General features: G+C 36.0%; 2 protein-coding genes across 2 annotated transcripts in view; one reads left to right on the plus strand and one right to left on the minus strand.

Annotated features, from left to right (window-relative positions):
• Positions 1 to 14,883, minus strand: part of LOC113272302 (dnaJ protein homolog 1-like) — a gene marked incomplete at its 5' end in the record, with an annotated part of 28,658 nt that extends 13,775 nt beyond the window's left edge. The window contains 6 exons of the mRNA XM_026522156.1: positions 9,608 to 9,655; positions 9,775 to 9,841; positions 13,912 to 13,944; positions 14,048 to 14,189; positions 14,289 to 14,457; positions 14,818 to 14,883. Of these exons, the coding sequence (XP_026377941.1) occupies positions 9,608 to 9,655; positions 9,775 to 9,841; positions 13,912 to 13,944; positions 14,048 to 14,189; positions 14,289 to 14,457; positions 14,818 to 14,883 (525 nt within the window). The remainder of the gene's footprint in view (positions 1 to 9,607; positions 9,656 to 9,774; positions 9,842 to 13,911; positions 13,945 to 14,047; positions 14,190 to 14,288; positions 14,458 to 14,817) is intronic.
• A 1,938-nt stretch (positions 14,884 to 16,821) lies between these two features.
• LOC113272303 lies at positions 16,822 to 17,508 on the plus strand. Its single transcript, XM_026522157.1, has one exon. It carries the CDS (start codon positions 16,822 to 16,824, stop codon positions 17,506 to 17,508), a length of 687 nt encoding a protein of 228 aa, XP_026377942.1.
• The last annotated feature ends 2,248 nt before the right edge of the window (positions 17,509 to 19,756 follow it).

Genomic DNA, 19,756 nt, shown 5'->3' on the forward strand with positions numbered 1-19,756 from the left:
CCTGATTTGAAGGCTATATGAAGGAGACATCTAGCATTGTGCAAAACTAATCCCCACACGTCTGTGTGCTACTAGTGCTCCCGCTAGAATCGATCTCCATTAACCTTTGATTTTCTTCTCTAAAATCAGGTTAACGACTTAAAGACTTCATTGGGATTGTGAAGCCAGACCGATACTATTTATCATAGTTGTGTGATCTGATCTTGCATCTTCTGTGTACGAGTACAATCGATTGATTGACTTGAGATCGTGAGAGTTCTCCGATAGGAAACATAAAGAAGCCGCAAACATCTTCGTCTCACTGTTTTTAATTCCTCGACAATCCGCTTGTGTAGTCAGGAAGGATTGTAGAGAGGTGATTGATTAATCTAGGCTGTTCTTTGGTAATACAAGACCGGATTATCAATTGGTTCCCGTTACCTTGATTTTATATCTAAAGACGAAACAAAACCTAGGGTTTATCTGTGGGGAGACAAATTTATCCTCTTATAGAGTTTTCTGTGTGAGACGGATCTGTTTATTATCAAGTCTGTGATTTTGGGTTACAACAACTCTTGGTTGTGGGTGAGATCAGCTAAGGGAATCAAGTGCGCAGTATGCTACTGGGATCAGAGGCGTAGGAGTACAACTGTACCTTGGATCGGTGGGAGACTGATTGGGGTTCAACTATAGTCCAGTCCGAAGTTAGTTTGCAATAAGCTAGTGTCTGTAGCGTCTTAGTACAGTGTGTATTCAATCTGGACTAGGTCCCGGGGTTTTTCTGCATTTGTGGTTTCCTCGTTAACAAAATTTCTCGTGTCTGTGTTATTTCTTTTCCGCATTATATTTTATATAATTGAAATAATACAGGTTGTGCGTTCGTGATTATCAATTGGAAATCCAAACTTTGGTTGTTGATTGATATTGGTTGATCCTTGGACATTGGTCTTTTGTACCGTCCAAGTATTCCTTGTATTTGATAAAGACTCGCTATTATTGTTAGCTTGAGTAAAAATCAAATCAAGAGAGAGATCTTAACTCCTTGAGATACTTTTATCTAGATTGAGTCTGACTGTCTAGTTGATTCTCTAGCAAAGTATTTCGGAGTTAGTCCATACAGATTGCTAATCGAAATATTAGGTGGTGTTGTTAGACCCCCGCTTTTTCAGCTCCTCTATCATTCGCTGGGAATGGCAGCATCCAAAATCCACTTCCAAAGTACCTTCCATCATTCCATCAGCCGCAACAGTCACCGACCGATATTCCTTCCCTGTTAAAGTCGATGGGAAGATGATGGTGCCCCGATCTGATGGAGAGGTGCCTTTAACAAATTCCTTTAAACTGTCAGTCTTGCAAGACTGACAGTTCAGTTTTCTGCTTCTCTCCAATTGTATTGTCAGTTCTGAGGAACTGACAGGCTTAACTTCTCGTTTCCCCCATAACTTCTTCATACCTCATCAGATTGACCCCATTCTTTCGCCGTTGACTTCGTATTCGCGTATTCTTCAAGATGATGGGGAAAAACCTGACTTTGAGCGAGTTCCACTTGGTGTTTGGACCTTCTCCACTTGTAGACTTCACTTTTATAGCTCTTTTCACTTTTTTTTTCAGATGATTCACCTAGCAAAACATAAATAAAATAAAACAAGAGTAATATACAATAATTCGCAAGAATATATAGAAATTACTAGCATGGATTCGACACTAAATATATACAAAATATGAACTTAACACTAACATTACACTCATTCATGTGCAGCTGTAAACCTTCGATTCTTTTTATCTTTGAGACAAAACTGAATGAATAGCAGAAGGGTTTGCAACTCTCTCAATTTTAGGCACTTTGACTTTGTTGCGGCAAATGGCTGAAGTGGAGGCCTTTCCATATTCTGGCAAGATAATGTGGAACTAGAAGTGATACCAAAAAACCAAAATCTAATTCAATGCAAGATTGGCCAAAGGCTGAGCATTCCACAATGGAGACTATTTTGTTTGTATGGACCTCCAGCACACCCCCTAAAAGATGATTTTTGGAAAAACTAGTTTTTCACCCGTGCTACGCACAGATTTGTTTCTTGCTTAAAAAATTTTAATTTGGTTATAAACAATTTAAATTTCCGAAAATAGTAATAGAAACTAATAATAGTTGAATAAAAACATTACTTCCTCTTGAAAAAGCGGGGGTCTAATGACACCACCCAATATTTCGCTTAGCAATCTGTATGGACAAACTCCAATATACTTTTTATGAGAATCAACTAGACAGTTAGACTCAATCAATAAAAAAGATATATCAAAGAGTTTATATCTCAATCTCTCGATTTGGTCTTTACTCAAGCAAATGGAAATCTTTGAGTCTTTATCTAAGAGAGATAACTTGGACGGTACCAAAGACCAATGTCCAAGGATCAATCAATATCAATCAACAACCAAAGGTTGGATTTCCAATTGATGATCTTTAACGCACAACCTGCATTATTTCAATTATATAAAAAATATAATGCGGAAAAAAAAATAACACAGACACCAGAAGTTTTGTTAACGAGGAAACCGCAAATGCAGAAAAACCTCGGGACCTAGTCCAGATTGAATACACACTGTATTAAGCCGCTATAGACACTAGCCTACTCCAAGCTAACTTCAGACTGGACTATAGTTGAACCCTAATCAGTCTCCCACTAATTCAAGGTACAGTTGTACTCCTACGCCTCTGATCCCAGTAGGATATTGCGCACTTGATTCCCTTAGCTGATCTCACCCACAACCAAGAATTGCTGCAACCCAAAATCGCAGACTTGATAATAAACAAATCTATCTCACACAAAAAAGTCTATCAAAGGATAAATCTGTCTCCCACAGAAAAACCTTAGGTTTTTGTTCCGTCTTAAGATATGAAATCAAGGTGAACATGAACCAATTGATAATCTGGTCTTATATTCCCGAAGAACATCCTCGATTAATCAATCACCTCTCAACAGTCTTACTTGAATACACAAGAGGACGTCGAGGAATCACAAACAGTGAGACGAAGATGTTTGTGACTTCTTTATCTTGCCTATCGGAGAACTCTCACGATCTCAAGCCTATCAAAGATTGTACTCGTACGATAGAAGATGCAAGATCAGATCACAAAACTACGATAAAAGTAGTATCGGTCTGGCTTCACAATCCCAATGAAGTCTTTAAGTCGTTAACCTGGTTTTAGAGAAGAAAACCAAAGGTTAGAGGAGATTCGACTCTAGCGAGCGCACTAGTATCACACAGACGTGTGGGGATTAGTTTTTCCCAATGCTAGATGTCTCCTATATATAGTCTTCAAATCAGGGTTTTGCCTTAGTTACTAAGCAATCAATATTCACCGTTAGATGAAAACCTGATTTTGATTCAAGTTAATATTTCTCAACCGTTAGATCGAAAACTTAGCTTGTCACACACACACTTGAGATATACGTTTACTGGGTTTGTGAAAACCGTGCCCAAACGTGTACGTGTATGTTGGTTCAACATAGTAACCCAAAAGGTCAACCATATGAGCATTTCATATTAACCTTGTTCTTCTTCACCATAACTAGTTCAATTGACTCAAATGAATTAGTTAGAGAGTTTTTCAATTGCTATGAGATCTTATGTAACTACACAAGACACAATTGAAACAAAGATGATTCGATTCGATTAAATCGGCTCATGAACTTTATAGCCACGGTTTGCATATTGCATTCCTTAGTAATTTAAGTTTCATGTTCAGAACACATCTTTAGATCATAACCTACTCAAGTACGCAAACAAGTTCGCGGACTTAAGACAACCGGCAGAGTTTTCCAAACTCCGCAGAAAATCTCGGCAAGGAGACTTCCGCCAGTTCACGGACTAAACACGCAAACGAGTTTTTGGAAAATCCCAGCAGAAATTCTCGGCAAGAGAACTTCCGTCAGTTCGCGGACTTGGCAAAGCCAATTCCTCCGATTTCTCTCAATCAACAAAGTTCGCAAACTTTGGATTAAGAAATAGGACTTATGCACATATGTGTTTCCACACAATGCTTATATCCATCATTGGTTATATAGACCTAAACTCTCATTCCAACCATTGAAACATTCTTAGAGGACGTTATATAGTTGTTACACTATTTCTCGTCAAAGCGATTTTCAAAGTGATTGAAACGTTATGAATTTCGTCATTAGGTGAAGATAAACGCGATCAAAGCGAAACGTTTTACCAACACATGATTTCGAGATATAGATAGGCGAGATATACTCGGCTCGAAAAATCAAATGTGTATGATCCAGTCTATATAACATACGACTTTTGTCTCATGAGAAGTAGGAGATAGAAGAGATAGACTTTTGAGTGATAGATAAGTTCAAGTCTCCACATACCTTTTTGTTGATGAAGTTACACGGTTCCTTGAGTAGATCTTCGTCGTTGTATGATGAATCGCCATGAAGTCCTTGAGCTCAACTACACTTTTCTATCCTAGTCCGAGACTTAGGTATGTAGACTAGAAATCAAGACTCATAGTTTTGATCACTAACATTGACAAACATGCTTGATATAGCAACGCATGCGAGGTCGGCCGAGCTATGCTCTAACACCTCCGTTCCTAATTAATAGGCTTGTTTTGTTTTTCGAGAAAATTAAGGAAATTAAGAGAACTAATCATTGAAAGTGGTCCTCATGACACTTGTCAATAAAAGAAGTGAAGTGAAATGGTCCCCATGACACTTGTCAGCAAAAGAAGTATAGTGAAATGGTCCACATGACACTTGTCATCAAAAGAAGTTAAGAGAAAAGTGGTCCCAGAAAACTAAAGTAACATTTGACTTTCCCAATTAGGAAACCAACCTATTTTTTTGAAACATCTATTTATAGAAACCAGCCTATCATTTAGGAACGGAGGGAGTAGTATTCAATATATTTATAAACAACATCGGGAAAAAAAAACTAAAAGGAAGGGGCAGGCAATGAAATATCTTGAAAGTCTACCAAAGCTTAGACTTTCAAAACATCTTGAAAAATTAAAGCATATATCATGTACAAACCAAAGCATTCCAAAGCTTATATACAAAAACAAAGTATCACAAAAATAATAACCATTATCTCTAGCCTTTTAACATAATTTTCTCCCACTCTCAAATTACCATTCCACCACATCTATGTCTGAGTTAACAGTGTTTCACATGTATATACCGTTTGAATATCAGTCAATCGCATTTAAAAGAAAGATAGGGAGAAAATATATATACGTATAAAGAAACTTTGATGCCTCCTCGATGTAATCGATTATGATTGGATACTCCTTAAGAACATTAGATATTTTAGTTACACATAAATCTTTAACCTCGGCTCTTCACTGCAAGGAGCTATTGTCAATAGTAAACAAATACCAACAATGCCACACAGACAAAAGTAGTAGAAGAAGAAGATTTCAGAATTATATACCTTGCATGAGCCTGCTATAGAATAACCTATATTAAATCCCCTCAAATCGTTCAGCTCACACCATTGCAACCATTGGTGACACTTTGGAGCTCATGCAACAGAGAAAAACGAATAGATTAGAAAACAAAACCCTAAATCGAATTCTATATATAGAAAAAAACCAACCAAACCCTAGCAAAATAAAAGAAGACGCAAACATTAAGATTTGGGGATGGATCGGGTGCTTTATATAGGGACGACCAAGCAAGAAATTGCACAAAAAAGAAAGACATATTTGATGAAATAAATATCTCAAAAGTTACACAATATTTATACTTCAGTATAATTCAGGGCAATCAATAGTACTCTTTCCTGCAGTTACGTGGAAATATCAGTATCTTCAAACATCTACATATTTCATAGTCGTCTAAGAATATTTTTATTTTATTTTTCCTACTTTGCTATCTAGAAAGCAACTTGTACAACTACACTTGTTATCTCTTAAATATAGCCCACACATTTATTAACCATAACCATTTAAAATAAGTGCTTAAGCTAATCAAACTCACCTTTATAATCATTTAACATAGCCCACAAGGTTATGTATAATTATTATATATAGCCCAAAAATAAGACAATCATCAAATTCTTAAATCAACATCAACAAAAAAAGAAGAAGCTAATTATCTAATTAAATTTATGTATGATATTTGACATGATTAATGTTTTTGAAGAATAATCAATACCCTCAATCAATCTTAATGTAATCATGATAGAGAAGAAGAAAAAAACATCATCTTAGAGATTTTTTTTTTTTGTTTTATGGATTATGTTTATGGAGTTTTAGGAGGATGGTAATGTAATCATGATTACGAAAAAAATTATTTTAGAAAAAAATTAAGAACTAGAGTTTATTCAGTTTTGGGGAAAAATAAGAATTAGGGTTTATAATAATTGTTCAATTTATGAGATTATTACTAAAAAACACAATAAGTAATTTCAAATATGGTTAACAAAAAAGTTATGGTTTATTTTGATTTTGTGTAAAAAGGTGATTTAAGTTCAATTGTTAGTAGAAAATTATAACTTGTTTGGTTTTTCATTTTTATTTTTGACTTTTCAATTTAACTTAAACCTTTTGGGTTATGGTTAATAAATGTGTCGGCTATATTTAAGAGAAGCCAAAATCATTCCATTACATCATCCAATCCCACCTGTCCGTACACTTTCAGTAAACCAGTAATAGATTATTTGGTACAACTCAAACTCTTAGTAATTGGAGAAAAATCCGAATTATGAAAAGGGTTGGAAAAGCATATGCTCCCTTGTGTTTTACCCATCAACAATACCTTAGTGATCAGCACATTATAATGACCTTGCAACTTGTTTATTCCCAATTAAGGTGCAGAAATTCAATTAAAGGAGAACTTAACCGAAAAAAGAAAAAAAAAAGACTTATTCTAAAAGTTTCTCAGCAAAATGGCTTAACTGAAGAGAGAAAAAAAAACGAAGAAAAAGACTTATTCTAAGATGTCTTTCCTTTGGTGGACATTCAACGTGATCTAAGTATTGAGATATGATTGAGAATAAGAAATGAAAACTCAAAATATAGAAGAATGAGTCCGGAACTAACCTTGATTTCACGATTAATATTGGCTAAACCAACGTTCGTAGAGAGTACCAAAAGGTTTTATCAATAGTAATGCTCTCTCTTACATCAACCCTGCATCCCATCGTTCTATGTCGGTAAAAAAGGAGGAAAGGAAAAGAATATTTTATAGAGACGGACATTTATCAATATCTTCCCCGGTAAAAGATGGGGTGTAGAAGCAAATATAACTTGCCGAAATATAACTCCAAATTTTTTTCACGTGAAGTCTTAATTATGTGGTGGTGGATTGTATTGGTTCTGGTGGTGCAAAATTTGTGGCGACAACACTCCAACATGCTCCACCAGTCAAAACCGCAATACCGCCAACAAAACCACCAACTTCAACAATGCCACCAGCCCGACATCACCACCACAACCACTACCCAAATATAGCTTTTTATATTTTTTTGCATTTACTGTTACTCGCCTACTGAATCCTTGGAGGCAAAGTATCCTACCATTTAAAATGTCATCTCATATTGAAGGGTAGAGGTGTAAATTGGGCTGTGCCAGCACAAGCACAGTCCAGCCCAGCCCAGCACGCTAAAATTTGAGCACAACCCAGTACAGCACGACACATCATGTTAGTTAAATATGACGTGCTAGGTTTGACTAATTGGCACAATAGCCCAACACAACACGCGACACGTATTAGCACGTGGCACGAAACAACACAACACGTTAAGAAAGCACGTCATAATATGTATAAAATACTATCAAACATGGCACAATACATCATATTTTGTGTATATTTCAATTATAAACCTTTATTCTAGCCAATTATTGAGATTTTATCATCATTTTGTTGACTTATTTTCATAATAATACATATAAAACCTAAATATTTCGAAAACATTTATATTGGAAAATATAAAATAAATATACCCGGCACAACCCAGCCCATCACGCCTTCTAGCACAACACGACACCTTATAATTTCCGGCACAGCACACACGACACATAGCACGCTAAGCACGTGATTTCGTGGGTTGTGCTGTGCTGGGCCATCAATTTTACACCTCTATCGAGGGGAATAGATTTTGTATATCTATCTTTCCTTTTATTAAACACTATCGGGGATCTCACTTCCATTCTATCTACGGGAAGGGAATAGCCGCGCATTGATCCTTTGTAAATCCGGAGGTTTCCTGTCAGGTTACTAACTTACGTTGCATGAGAGATATGAGGATGCCAAGGAGTAATAACATGGATATGGTTTAGTGATGAACTACTGTGGCTTAAAGTTCAAGGATTTCATTGAGATGTACGTGGTTTTATGTTCGAATGTGAAGTTAGCACATCGATTGCAAAAAAAAAATATCTCAAAATACAAATTTGTGCACACACCAAAAATTATTAGTATTAGTCTGAAATTAGTTCACATACTACATAAATGCTTCGTGATATCAAAGGAATGGGCTTAAACATGTAATATTCTACATAGCAAAACAGAAAAGAAAAGGAAAAAGAAAAAAAAAACAAAAAGGATCAAAATCATATATGCATCATTCTCTAAGATCTTGATATCTTGATATTTTTTTATCATGGCAAGTTGACAACTCCATCGCAACCTCATCGCAACTATGGACATAATATTTCAAATTGGGTTATGCCTTTTAACGTAATCAAATGTGCAGGAATCGGTGATTTTAAATTTTCGACCACGGAAGCTAGGCCTAGCGTGCACCACCTATTGTTGTACAAACGACCTCACAGAGTTCATTCTATATATATGGCCAGGTCCTTTATTCTCTTTGCTCAACTTATTTCGAACCTTTCTTATTATTTCAGGGTAATGATAGATTGATACATAATGAATTTTTTTTTCTTAATATTATTTCAGGGTAATGATAGATTGATACATAATCAAATCTTTTAATACAAAAGCATAAAAAAAGATAAAAATTGAATAATTTTACCTTCTGCTTGAATTTGTTTGAAGTGATGCGATAAAATCGATAGATTGTGTTTCTTGGGTCCTTTACAGGCCAAGAAAGCTGTAGAGCCCAACATCCATGGCCAAAAATCATTCTTGAGTCGTGCTTGTTGTTCCATGGATTTGAATACGAACTCTAACTCGTTATTCCTCCGATTCTGAGATGTACCTTATCTTTGGTTTCTTAGAACGTGCAACCTATAGGGTAATCACTAAACAATGAAATAACTGGAAAAAAAAATGTCGAGAAAGTGAACTATCTTAAATCATTATAAACGAATCTTGTTCACCGTTAGATTTTTCCTTCTTTTTAATAGAAACCTTCTCATCAACCTTTTACTTCTTCCAGATTAAAATCTTCTTGATTTCATACTCAAGATCTCATTCTGATTAGTCAACCAACACAAACTGAAAACATCAAAAGAGAAAGTAAACAAAAACAATCATGGTCGGTAATAAAATGGAACGTACCTTTATTTCCAGATTTAGCAACACGTGAAGCAGCGACCACCCAAATAAACAATAATAATAGTTGCAAAAATTGTTTTATGCATAAGACTTGCAAAACAAAAGCAATTCTGGTGTTTGATATCCCAACAATATTTGCATAAATCCGTTTATACCTTTGATATTGTTTTGTGGGTGAATGATCGGGGATACCTGCAATGTACCTGCAAAACAAAAAACGAAAGTAGATCAGAAAAAGGAAAACCTAAATCGCAAATGAAAAACCCTAGAATCGAGTAACAACGTGGAAACAATAGGTTTGGCTTTGGCACCGATGGTTTACCAATTTCTTCGGTACGAAAATCCGTTTGAAATAAAATTTATAATGCCGATCAACATTCTGACAATACCTGCAAAGCAACAACAAATCGGGGATCAGACAAAAAAAAAAACGAAAACGTAGAGGAGACGACGGGATTGGCTTATGGCCGGTGGTTTTTATATAAAGAGATACATAACCCATAAATAAAAAGATTTTGTTTAAATAAAGATATTTTAAATAAAGAGATATATCTAAAAATATAGCATAAGAATTTTATTTTTTGGCTAGCTGCATTAACCTATTCCTTTATATTTTTTTGGAAAATTTAAATCGTAAAAATCACAAGTTTACCTATTTTGTTATTTTTTACCAAAGATGTTTTACCTAAAATATCATGCACATAATATTATTGCCATTTTTACATAAAAATGAACAAAATAAAACAATATATTATATTTTTGGATACCTAATATATTTCAAATATGTAAAGATTTTGTTTACATTTTCTGTGTTTTTTGAATTAATTATTAGTTATTAACCATGAAATAATATTTTTTTAATAAGGAAAATAATATGTAAGGATTTTGTTTACATTTTCAATGTTTTTTTAATTATAGAAAAAAACAAATTAAGAAAAATAATTTTTGGAAATCATAGTTTCTTGAGTGCTTGTTTGTTTTGTATTAGCTCCGTTTTTTGTTTTGTATTAAATTTACGGTCCGCGAGTTATAACTCCAAAGGTGTCACTATCCATATACAAAAACTCCAACAAAACAAATTGTTAACAAAAACCCCATTTAATATAAACTGTCTATATTACCCTTCTAGTTTAAATCACCCCAACAAAAACAAAAATCAACCCCATTTTAATTCTTATTATATTGTCACCCCCAACAAGAAATAAACAACCGCCAATAAGCACCGCCGCCACCGATAACCACCGCCACCACTTCCGACCACCTCCGACCACCGCCACCGCCACCACTTCCGACCACCTCCGACCACCGCCAACGCCACCTTCCGCCACCGCCGCCACTGACCACCTTCGCCGCCGCCACTGACAACTACCCGCCGCACCGCCACTGACCACCACCGCTGCCGCCGCCCCACCGACCACCACCGTCGCCCGCCGCCGCCACCACTGACCACGCGCCACCACCGACCACCACCGCCACCACCGACCACCACCGACCACCACCGCTCCGCCGCCGCCGCTGCCACCGATACTGCGCAATTGCACCACCACTGCCAGCCACCCTACCATCCAGCACCACCATTGTCGACCACCACCGCCACCACCTCCGACCACCACCACCACCACCACCACCGATACTACGTAATTGCACCACCAATACCAGCCACCCTACCATCCAGCACCACCACTGTCGACCACCGCCGACCAAAACCAGCACCACGACCGCCCACCACCACCACCTCCCAAAAATACGATGAAACCGATTTTGGTTTCATCATAATTACGATGAAACCGATTTTGGTTTCATCATAAATACGATGAAAACCGATTTTGGTTTCATCTTGGTTTCGTGAGAAATCACCTGCAAGAAATTTTTTAAGAGGTATTATACATCTTCATGGATAGAAATACATTGTTGAAATACGATGAAACCGATTTTGGTTTCATCATAAATAAGATGAAACCATAATTGGTTTCTGCGCTTCAACAACAATACCACCGCCGCCGCCCACCGCCACCGCCGCCGACCACCACCGCGCTACTATCGTTAATGCTAACCACCACCGCCACCGACGACCACCATCGTCGCCGAGCAACACCACCAACCAGCCGCCGCCACAAAAAATGAATTTCATTGATCAATATTCAAGAAAATAAGAAAAAAAATGATGAAACCAAACAGAAAAATGATGAAACCAAAATTGGTTTCACCAAAAATAGATGAAACCATAATTGGTTTCGTGCAAATGTCTATTCAACTGCAAGAAAATTACAAGAAGTATTATACATTGCTGATGTGCCAAAAACGTAGATGCTGCCTACGTATTTTGCTAAATGCTAGTACAAGAAACATTAGAATAGAAGAACAACAAAACACATGGAAATTTAAAAAGTCTATGCAAGATCACAACATTTTATGTTAAACTGCAGTGCGGTAGAACTGCATCATCGTTTAGTAAACTCAGTTTAATATTGTGATACAACTCACAGAATTTTGGTAAGATAAAAAAATATATTCAAAGATGATAAAGACATGCACAAGAATGAAAATAAAAAAAATGAAGAAGCTATAAGGAACAAGGATGAGGTTACAAATTACCTGTATCTGAAGCTAGGTAAAGAGAAGCCATAACAATATCCTACTTATCTCCTGATATAAACTGATGCATAGGGGCTCCAGATTGGATGCTTTCATTTCACGGGGATCAAGCTTAATCAATCCAGGAGTATCATTAGTGGGTCCTGGTGCAATCCCATTGACTCTTATATCATAATCAGTGCCCTACTCCAAGGCCAATGAACTTGTCATTGGCATCAATAGCTTCCTATTCAGAGAAAAAAAATGAAATTTCATCACCTGAATCATTTCTATGAAGGTGAAAAGGTAGCTTTTGGTAATGAGAGTTGATGTTAGGCAAAAACATTAGATGCAATTGAAGTTTACTAAAAGGAACTACTACATTGTTGCCAACCTTAGCTGCAGAAACATGAATTTGATACCAAGTTCCCGAAGTTAATTGAATGAACTCAGTGGATGGCTTCTCGTTTGCAGGAAATGAATTGACAAACAAATAAAATTTTATGCCTCTAAGGGAAACAAGAGGCAATTAAACAAGCAAACGTGAGGAATTAACATTCACAAAAACTGATAAAAGTTAAAACAACTCGAATCAGTAAAATAATTTTATAAGTTAACAATCACGTACCTCTGCTATTTGGATTAGCTCTATAATCTAGTAAAAGAACAACACAAATTTTGCTTCCTTTAGCAGCCGCCATATGATGGTGATAAACAAAAAATACATAAAGTTAACAAGTCAATATCTTTTATAAGAAACACAACAAAAAGTACTAATTAAAAGAGAAGCAATGTACAACTGAAATATATACTTCCTCACCCTGTTCATTCTTAGATCCTTTAAATAATTTTTCCTCCTCATTGATCAAATCTTGCAGCAAACAAACATACTCATAAATTCCTCATTGATCAAATCCTACAGCAAACAAAAATACTCATAAATAACTCCAAAGTTAATATTATAGTGTTCAAAGAATAACCAACAAGATTGGTTTCATTGACCAATACTCAACCGAATAAGAAAATACAAAGTCGTCGTCGCTGAGATAATGATACCTATTGCATTCTCATGGATACACACTAAGTAAGAGAAAACTTTTTTGTAAAAGCAACAGAAGGAAAGATGGTACAAAATACTTACTTTGCTGCCCATAAAACAAAAATACTACAGCAAACAAAAATACTCATAAATAACTCCAAAGTTAATATTATAGTGTTCAAAGAATAACCAACAAGATTGGTTTCATTGACCAATACTCAACCGAATAAGAAAATACAAAGTCGTCGTCGCTGAGATAATGATACCTATTGCATTCTCATGGATACACACTAAGTAAGAGAAAACTTTTTTGTAGAAGCAACAGAAGGAAAGATGGTACAAAATACTTGCTTTGCTGCCCATAAAGTGGCAAGTATACTTGAGCCAAACATCATTTCTGCTATGTTTATTGGTTCGAAAAATTCTTTGATAGGAAGTGATTTTACTGATTAAACATATACATATGAAATTAGTGGGACCTCACCAAACAAAATCAACAGGAGCCATATATAAATATGATAACATGGGAACTACTAAAGATACAAACTAATAGAGTTCAAAGATAGCATGCATCTCTAACAATTTCTGGTGTCCTGTTCCAACAATCATACTAGTGATTTAGGAAAAATAAGGAATTATAGAGCATTCCTCATCGGTGCCCAACAAGTACAAAACAGAATACGACATTTTCTTTACATTTTAAGCTTAACAAGTGGTTGTACAAGCATCCCCTAATCAACACTTTAAAACCAGAATCCAGTTCTACGGTGGAGCAGTAACATAAAAATTACTATATAATTCAAATCTCTCTAAAAAATAAGTGTTAACTAACATAATAAAACTTACCACAACCCCACTTTAATTCTTAGTGACATCTTTCTGGAATACAAAAGAGTAAAGAATAAGATTACAGCAGACAGAAGCCAACTAAGCAAAGTATCCTTAAACTAGCAATGGAAAGCACCTGTCTAATAAAACTTACCCAGTGCACTTGGAGCAGATGGCATTGCGAGAGAGGGACAATTTCTTTGATGTTCCACTGTAAAGATCCTCCAGCGACACCTTAAGAGAATGCATAACATCTTCTCCCCTCCTCTGCCTCCTTCCTCTGCTGCTGCCACCACCTAACGGTAAACAAATTCCAAACATCATGAATACCTTTCACTTTCATAAATAAATTTAGTAAAAACATTAACCCATTAGAAAATGATATCTCCACCTACCTCCAAATGGGCTTCCTCCTCCAAAGAAAGATGATAAGATGTCAAAGGGGTCGTGGCCACCACCACCTCCTCCCATTCCTTCCTTGAGCGCATCCTCACCGTACTGATCATAAATTTCACGTTTCTCTGGATCACTCAAAACCTCATAAGCCTGGGCCAACTCCTTGAACTGCATTGAGAGAAATATTACAATGCTCAATAAACACCCCTTTTTGACTGCCCCAGAGAGCAAATTAAAACATAAACAAATCAACAAACCAACCAGGAAAAACCCGGCATCCTAAATCATTCAAGCATCTACTAGCTATCTCAAAATTCAGTTGCCCAGCCCAAATAATAGTATGAAATGAAGGGCATAGACACGACCAACAGAATCGAGTAAACAAAACATACACAGGGTCTGACCTTTGCAACCTCTATACGTTCGAAATGGAAAACCAAGAGAAATTCTTAATTATATCTACAGTAATTAACAAAGTTACTGATTCCCTACTAGATCAGGAATAATCTAATAGAAAAAACACAATACCTTTTCTGGATCTCCACCCTTATCAGGATGATTCTTAATGGCAGCCTTTTTGTAAGCCTTCTTCAAATCTTCCAAACATCTTTAATCTAAATAATCAGCATCAACAACAAAAAGAAGAACCCATCAACAAAAATGAAAAAAAAATTTAAAAAAATTACAGAATTCAACAGATCTTGAAATTTTTCCCAAAATCAACAGATCCTTGAAAATTAAAAACATACCAAGAATTTCAAACACGCTGAATGTTCAGAATAATCGATCGATTTTATGATTGTGGGTGAAACCCTAATTCTTCTTCAGAAAGGAATCCCTAGAATTTCACACGAAGGAAGGTGTTTCTTTCAATCTATTCTATTAAATAGATTTTTCATCAGACCCAGAAGAAGAAGAAGCTCTGGTGATGATTCGATGACGTCGTATGTTGTAATTTTGCCGGTTTAATTTCTGTAAATAAAAAACAGAGAAATTTCAAATAGAGGAACTGTAAGAAGAAGAAATTGAAATAAGTAACAAATTTTTTTTCCAGAAAGTGAATTAAGAGAGACGAAGGATTAACGAACCAGGGATTTGTGTTTAGTTGTAGTTGGAGATTCCGGGAGTCGGAGCTTCGGAATTGGAGATGAAGAGATGATTTTGCAGGATTCCATGGGGTTTTGAAAAGCTGGGAGAAAATTTCTAAAGAGTAAAATGAAACCCGATTGGAGATATTTGTGGGGATACAAAACAATACACCTCAGCAGGCTCGTTGTTCGTCTTTTCTGGGCGTAAGAAAGAAGACGGTGGTGGTGGGAGAAGGAGACGGAAGAAAAAAGAAAAAAGAAATCAGATAAGAAGAAGAAGAAGAAAAGGTCAAGGGTATGTTTGTCTTTTTTTAAAGTAACAAAAATTAAATTTACACATTATTATTTGGTTTGGGGTTTTTGTCCCAGTTTTATTTGAAACGGTTTTTATTTGGTAGAAAGAATATGACCGGTTTTTTCTTATCACTAGTTTGTTCACCTAGGGGTTTTGTCACTAGTTTTATTAAATTTATTCAAATCATAATTTTTGTTCCGAATCATTCATACAGATTACTAACAAAAATCCAACTGATGTGCAGGACCACCAACAAAGATTTGCGGAAAACAGATTCATGACCAGACTAATCAAGTTTTGCAGAATAGAGATTTATGACCGGGCTAATCAGTTTTTTTTTGAAATTATATTTTTTCGTTTTTTTTTTTTTTTGAAATTTTATTTTTTGGAGATCTAATTGATAGTTTGGGGATGTAATTAGGAAAATAACATTTTTTGTGTATGTAAACGGACGCTGGACACTTGATGATCATTCGATTTATTTTTTCATCACGTGATGATCATTCGATTTATTTTCTCATCACGTGACGATCATTAGATTTATTTTGTTGATTATCATGAAGGAATCGTGATTTGATATATTATTGGCATGTTAGGAGATTTTTATGATTTTGTTATGCGAGGCAAGAAGAAGATTTTTCAAGATTTAATTATCTTATTTTTAGAAAAATAATATTTCTTTAGTTAAAACTCAATATTTTATTACTAAAAAAAAGTAAATGATGGGCCAGAATCAACCAGAAGATAGAATTCAGGATTAACGTGGAGCTCCGGTGAATGAGGAAGCTCTAAAAAACTCTGTTATTATATAGAGAATATGAACAATATCATAGCTTCAACTGAAGATCCTTGGTGTATGAATGGGGATCTCAATGTGTTAATGCATCAATACGAGAAACATGGGGGATCACCAAATACAGATATCGACTGCAATGAAATCAGGAATTTGATAAGAGAAAGAGACGTTCTAGACCTGGGATATGCAGGACCTGCATTCACATGGTCAAACAATGCTGTTCAAAATCAACCTATCTTTGAGAGACTTGATAGAGCTCTCTGCAACACTAGTGGAGATTGATGTTTGGTAATGCAGCAGTTTTGCATCTACCAAGGATAGAAAGTGATCACTCTCCAATCTTTCTCAACACCATGAGGAAGCCACCAAAAAGAAGACCAAATTACAAATTTGAATACTACTGGACTGATCATCCTCATTTCAAAGATAATATTCAATCAAAATGGGAAACAACATCTGGAGATACAATGGAAAGACTAAACAGCTTGGGGGAAGGTCTCACTAAATGGAGCATGCAAACTTTTGGGGACACAAAGAGAGAGATTGAAAGTGAGAAGCAGAAGCTTGTTGATTTGCAGGCCACAACACATTCAGTGGACATAAGGGAAGAAGAGAAAGAAATCTTTCAGAAAATCATTACTCTTGAGAAAAGAGATAAGATGTTTTGGCAACAGAGAAACAAATCCAAATGGATCCCTTCCACAGATAAAAACACCCAGGTATTTCATGTATCTGTTATCCACAGAAGAAGTAAAAACAAAATCATTGCCCTCAAACAAGATGATGGAGAATGGATATCAGATAATGAACAAATAAAAAATCATCTCTTAACTCATTTTCAGAATGTGTTTACAAAGGACTCTAATGTATCTCCTAATCTTTTTTCTTTTGAAAACTCTAATATGCTTAGTGAAGAAGATTGCAGGTCATTAAGCACAATTCCTAATGCTGAAGAGATTTTTAATGTGGTGAAGAACATGGGATCTCTAAAGTTCCCAGGTCCAGATGGCTATCCGGCTGTTTTCTACAAGAAATGCTGAAATATAGTTGGCAGTGAAGTGATACAACTCATCCAAGATTGTTTTAGATACTCATGCATCCCTCCAGGTCTGAACCATACTTATCTTGCTCTAATTCCTAAAAAGAAGAATGCTTCTGCTGCATCAGATTACATACCAATAGCTCTTTGCAACGTGCTCTACAAAATTATCACCAAGATTATAACAAATAGACTGATCCCCTCTCTTGACAGTCCAATCAGTTTGCTTTTGTCCCAGGAAGACAAATTCTTGAAAATATTGTGATAGCAAAGGAGTTGTTCCATTCCATGCATACATCTGACACTTCACAGGGTTCTTTTGATCTCAAACTTGATATGAGCAAGGCATATGACAGAATTGATTGGGAGTGTTTAAGCAAATCTCTTGCTAATGTTGGTATTACTGGAAGAATACACACCCTCATCATGAGTTGTGTTGAAACTGCTTCTTTCTCCATTCTTATTAATGGCCAGCCAGAGGGGTTCTTCAAAGGTGAGAGGGGAATAAGACAAGACTGCCCCTTGTCTCCCTATTTATTCATCATATGTTCTCGTTACTTGTCAAAGATAATAAACAAGATGGAGGAAGATGGTCATTACAGTGGATACAAGATAAACAGATGGGTTCCAAGTGTCTCACACATTATGTTTGCAGATGATGTAATGCTTTTTGGTAACACAGATACAAGCGCAATAAACTTAATAACAACAATTCTGCAGCAATATTACAGTGTTTCAGGTCAGCTTGTCAACTATTCTAAATTATCTACCCATTTCAGTAAAAACATTCCAGAATCATATGCAGAAGAGATCATTCAAATTTTGGGAGTCACAAGAATGCATAAAGAAGAAAAATACTTAAGGGTGAAAATCCTTCAACAAGGAAGAAGAGTATCCAATTTTAATTTTCTCATTGATAAGTTCATTGAAAAATTATCAGGCTGGAAAAGAAGTAATCTTTCTCATGCTGGCAGAACAACCTTAATCCAAGCTGTTTTGGCTCTGATTCCTGTTTATTACATGGCGACTGCAAGCATTCCTAAGACTGTTCTCAATAAACGGACTCAAATCATAAGAGATTTCTAGTGGGGGCATGACAAAGAAAACAGGAAAATGCACTTTCTTAAATGGGAGTGGTTTAATATCCCAAAAGAAAAAGAAGGCATGGGAATCAGATCATTAACAAAACTCAACCAAGCACTGTTGGCTAAATTAGCATGGAGATTTTTGCATGATAAGGAATCATTATGGGTGAGAATTCTGGAGGCTAAATACCTGAGAAACAAGATGTTTTGGGATGTCAAAAAGCAAACAAAATGCTCTACAACCTGGTCAGCAATTCTGGACAGCAGAAATATTCTCAAGCAAGGATGCAGGTGGCTAGTTGGGAATGGAAAAGATATAAATTTTTTCTTAGATCCATGGATTCATTCTATTCAAGATGGAGTTCCACACAAAAAAGAAGATGCTGACACCAACATTTCTGAAGTTCATCAGCTTATAAATCAGTCAACTGGTGACTGGGACCTGAACTCAATCTTGAAGGTTGTGGATGAATACACTGCTTCACTCATCAGACAAGTCCCAATAAACTCTCATGCTAGAGATACTCTCATCTGGAAGTTCACAACTAATGGCGATTTCACTGCACAATCTTTCCAGAAACTACTTCAAACAAACCAAGGCGAGTCATCTAGCTCAGGTGATAATACTTTTCCTTGGAAAAGGTTCTGGTCAATAAAAAAAACTGCTCCAAAGATTAAATCATTTGTGTGGAGGGCCAGTAAAAATGGACTAGCTGTAGCCACAAAAATTAGCAGGTTTGTCGATACAGTGCCTCCAGAATGCGCTTTATGCAATGCTGCAGCTGAAACAGTGGACCACCTCTTGATTCATTTCCCCCAGACCCAAGCAATATGGTTTGCCTCACCAATGGGACTCAGGTTACAGGAAACTCTAGATCTGACTCTCTCTCAGTTGGTACAAGGCTAGCTAATCAGTGGTGATAACGAGTACACTATATCTCTAGGTATGTCAATTCTTTGGGCAATATGGAAGACGAGAAATACTAAAGTTTTTGAAAGAAGAACCACTAATGTTCAAGGTACTCTCAAAGTGGTAGGTTATTGGTTTAATTTTTATTATAATTCCTATATGGATGATAACCTCAAAAAAAAGAAAAAAGAAGAAGATAACCTCAGTGTTGAAGCTGATACATCCACTGTGAATGAAAGCTCGATTACGGTAAC

Source organism: Papaver somniferum, chromosome 4 (genome assembly GCF_003573695.1).
Source record: "Papaver somniferum cultivar HN1 chromosome 4, ASM357369v1, whole genome shotgun sequence".
NCBI lineage: Eukaryota > Viridiplantae > Streptophyta > Magnoliopsida > Ranunculales > Papaveraceae > Papaver > Papaver somniferum.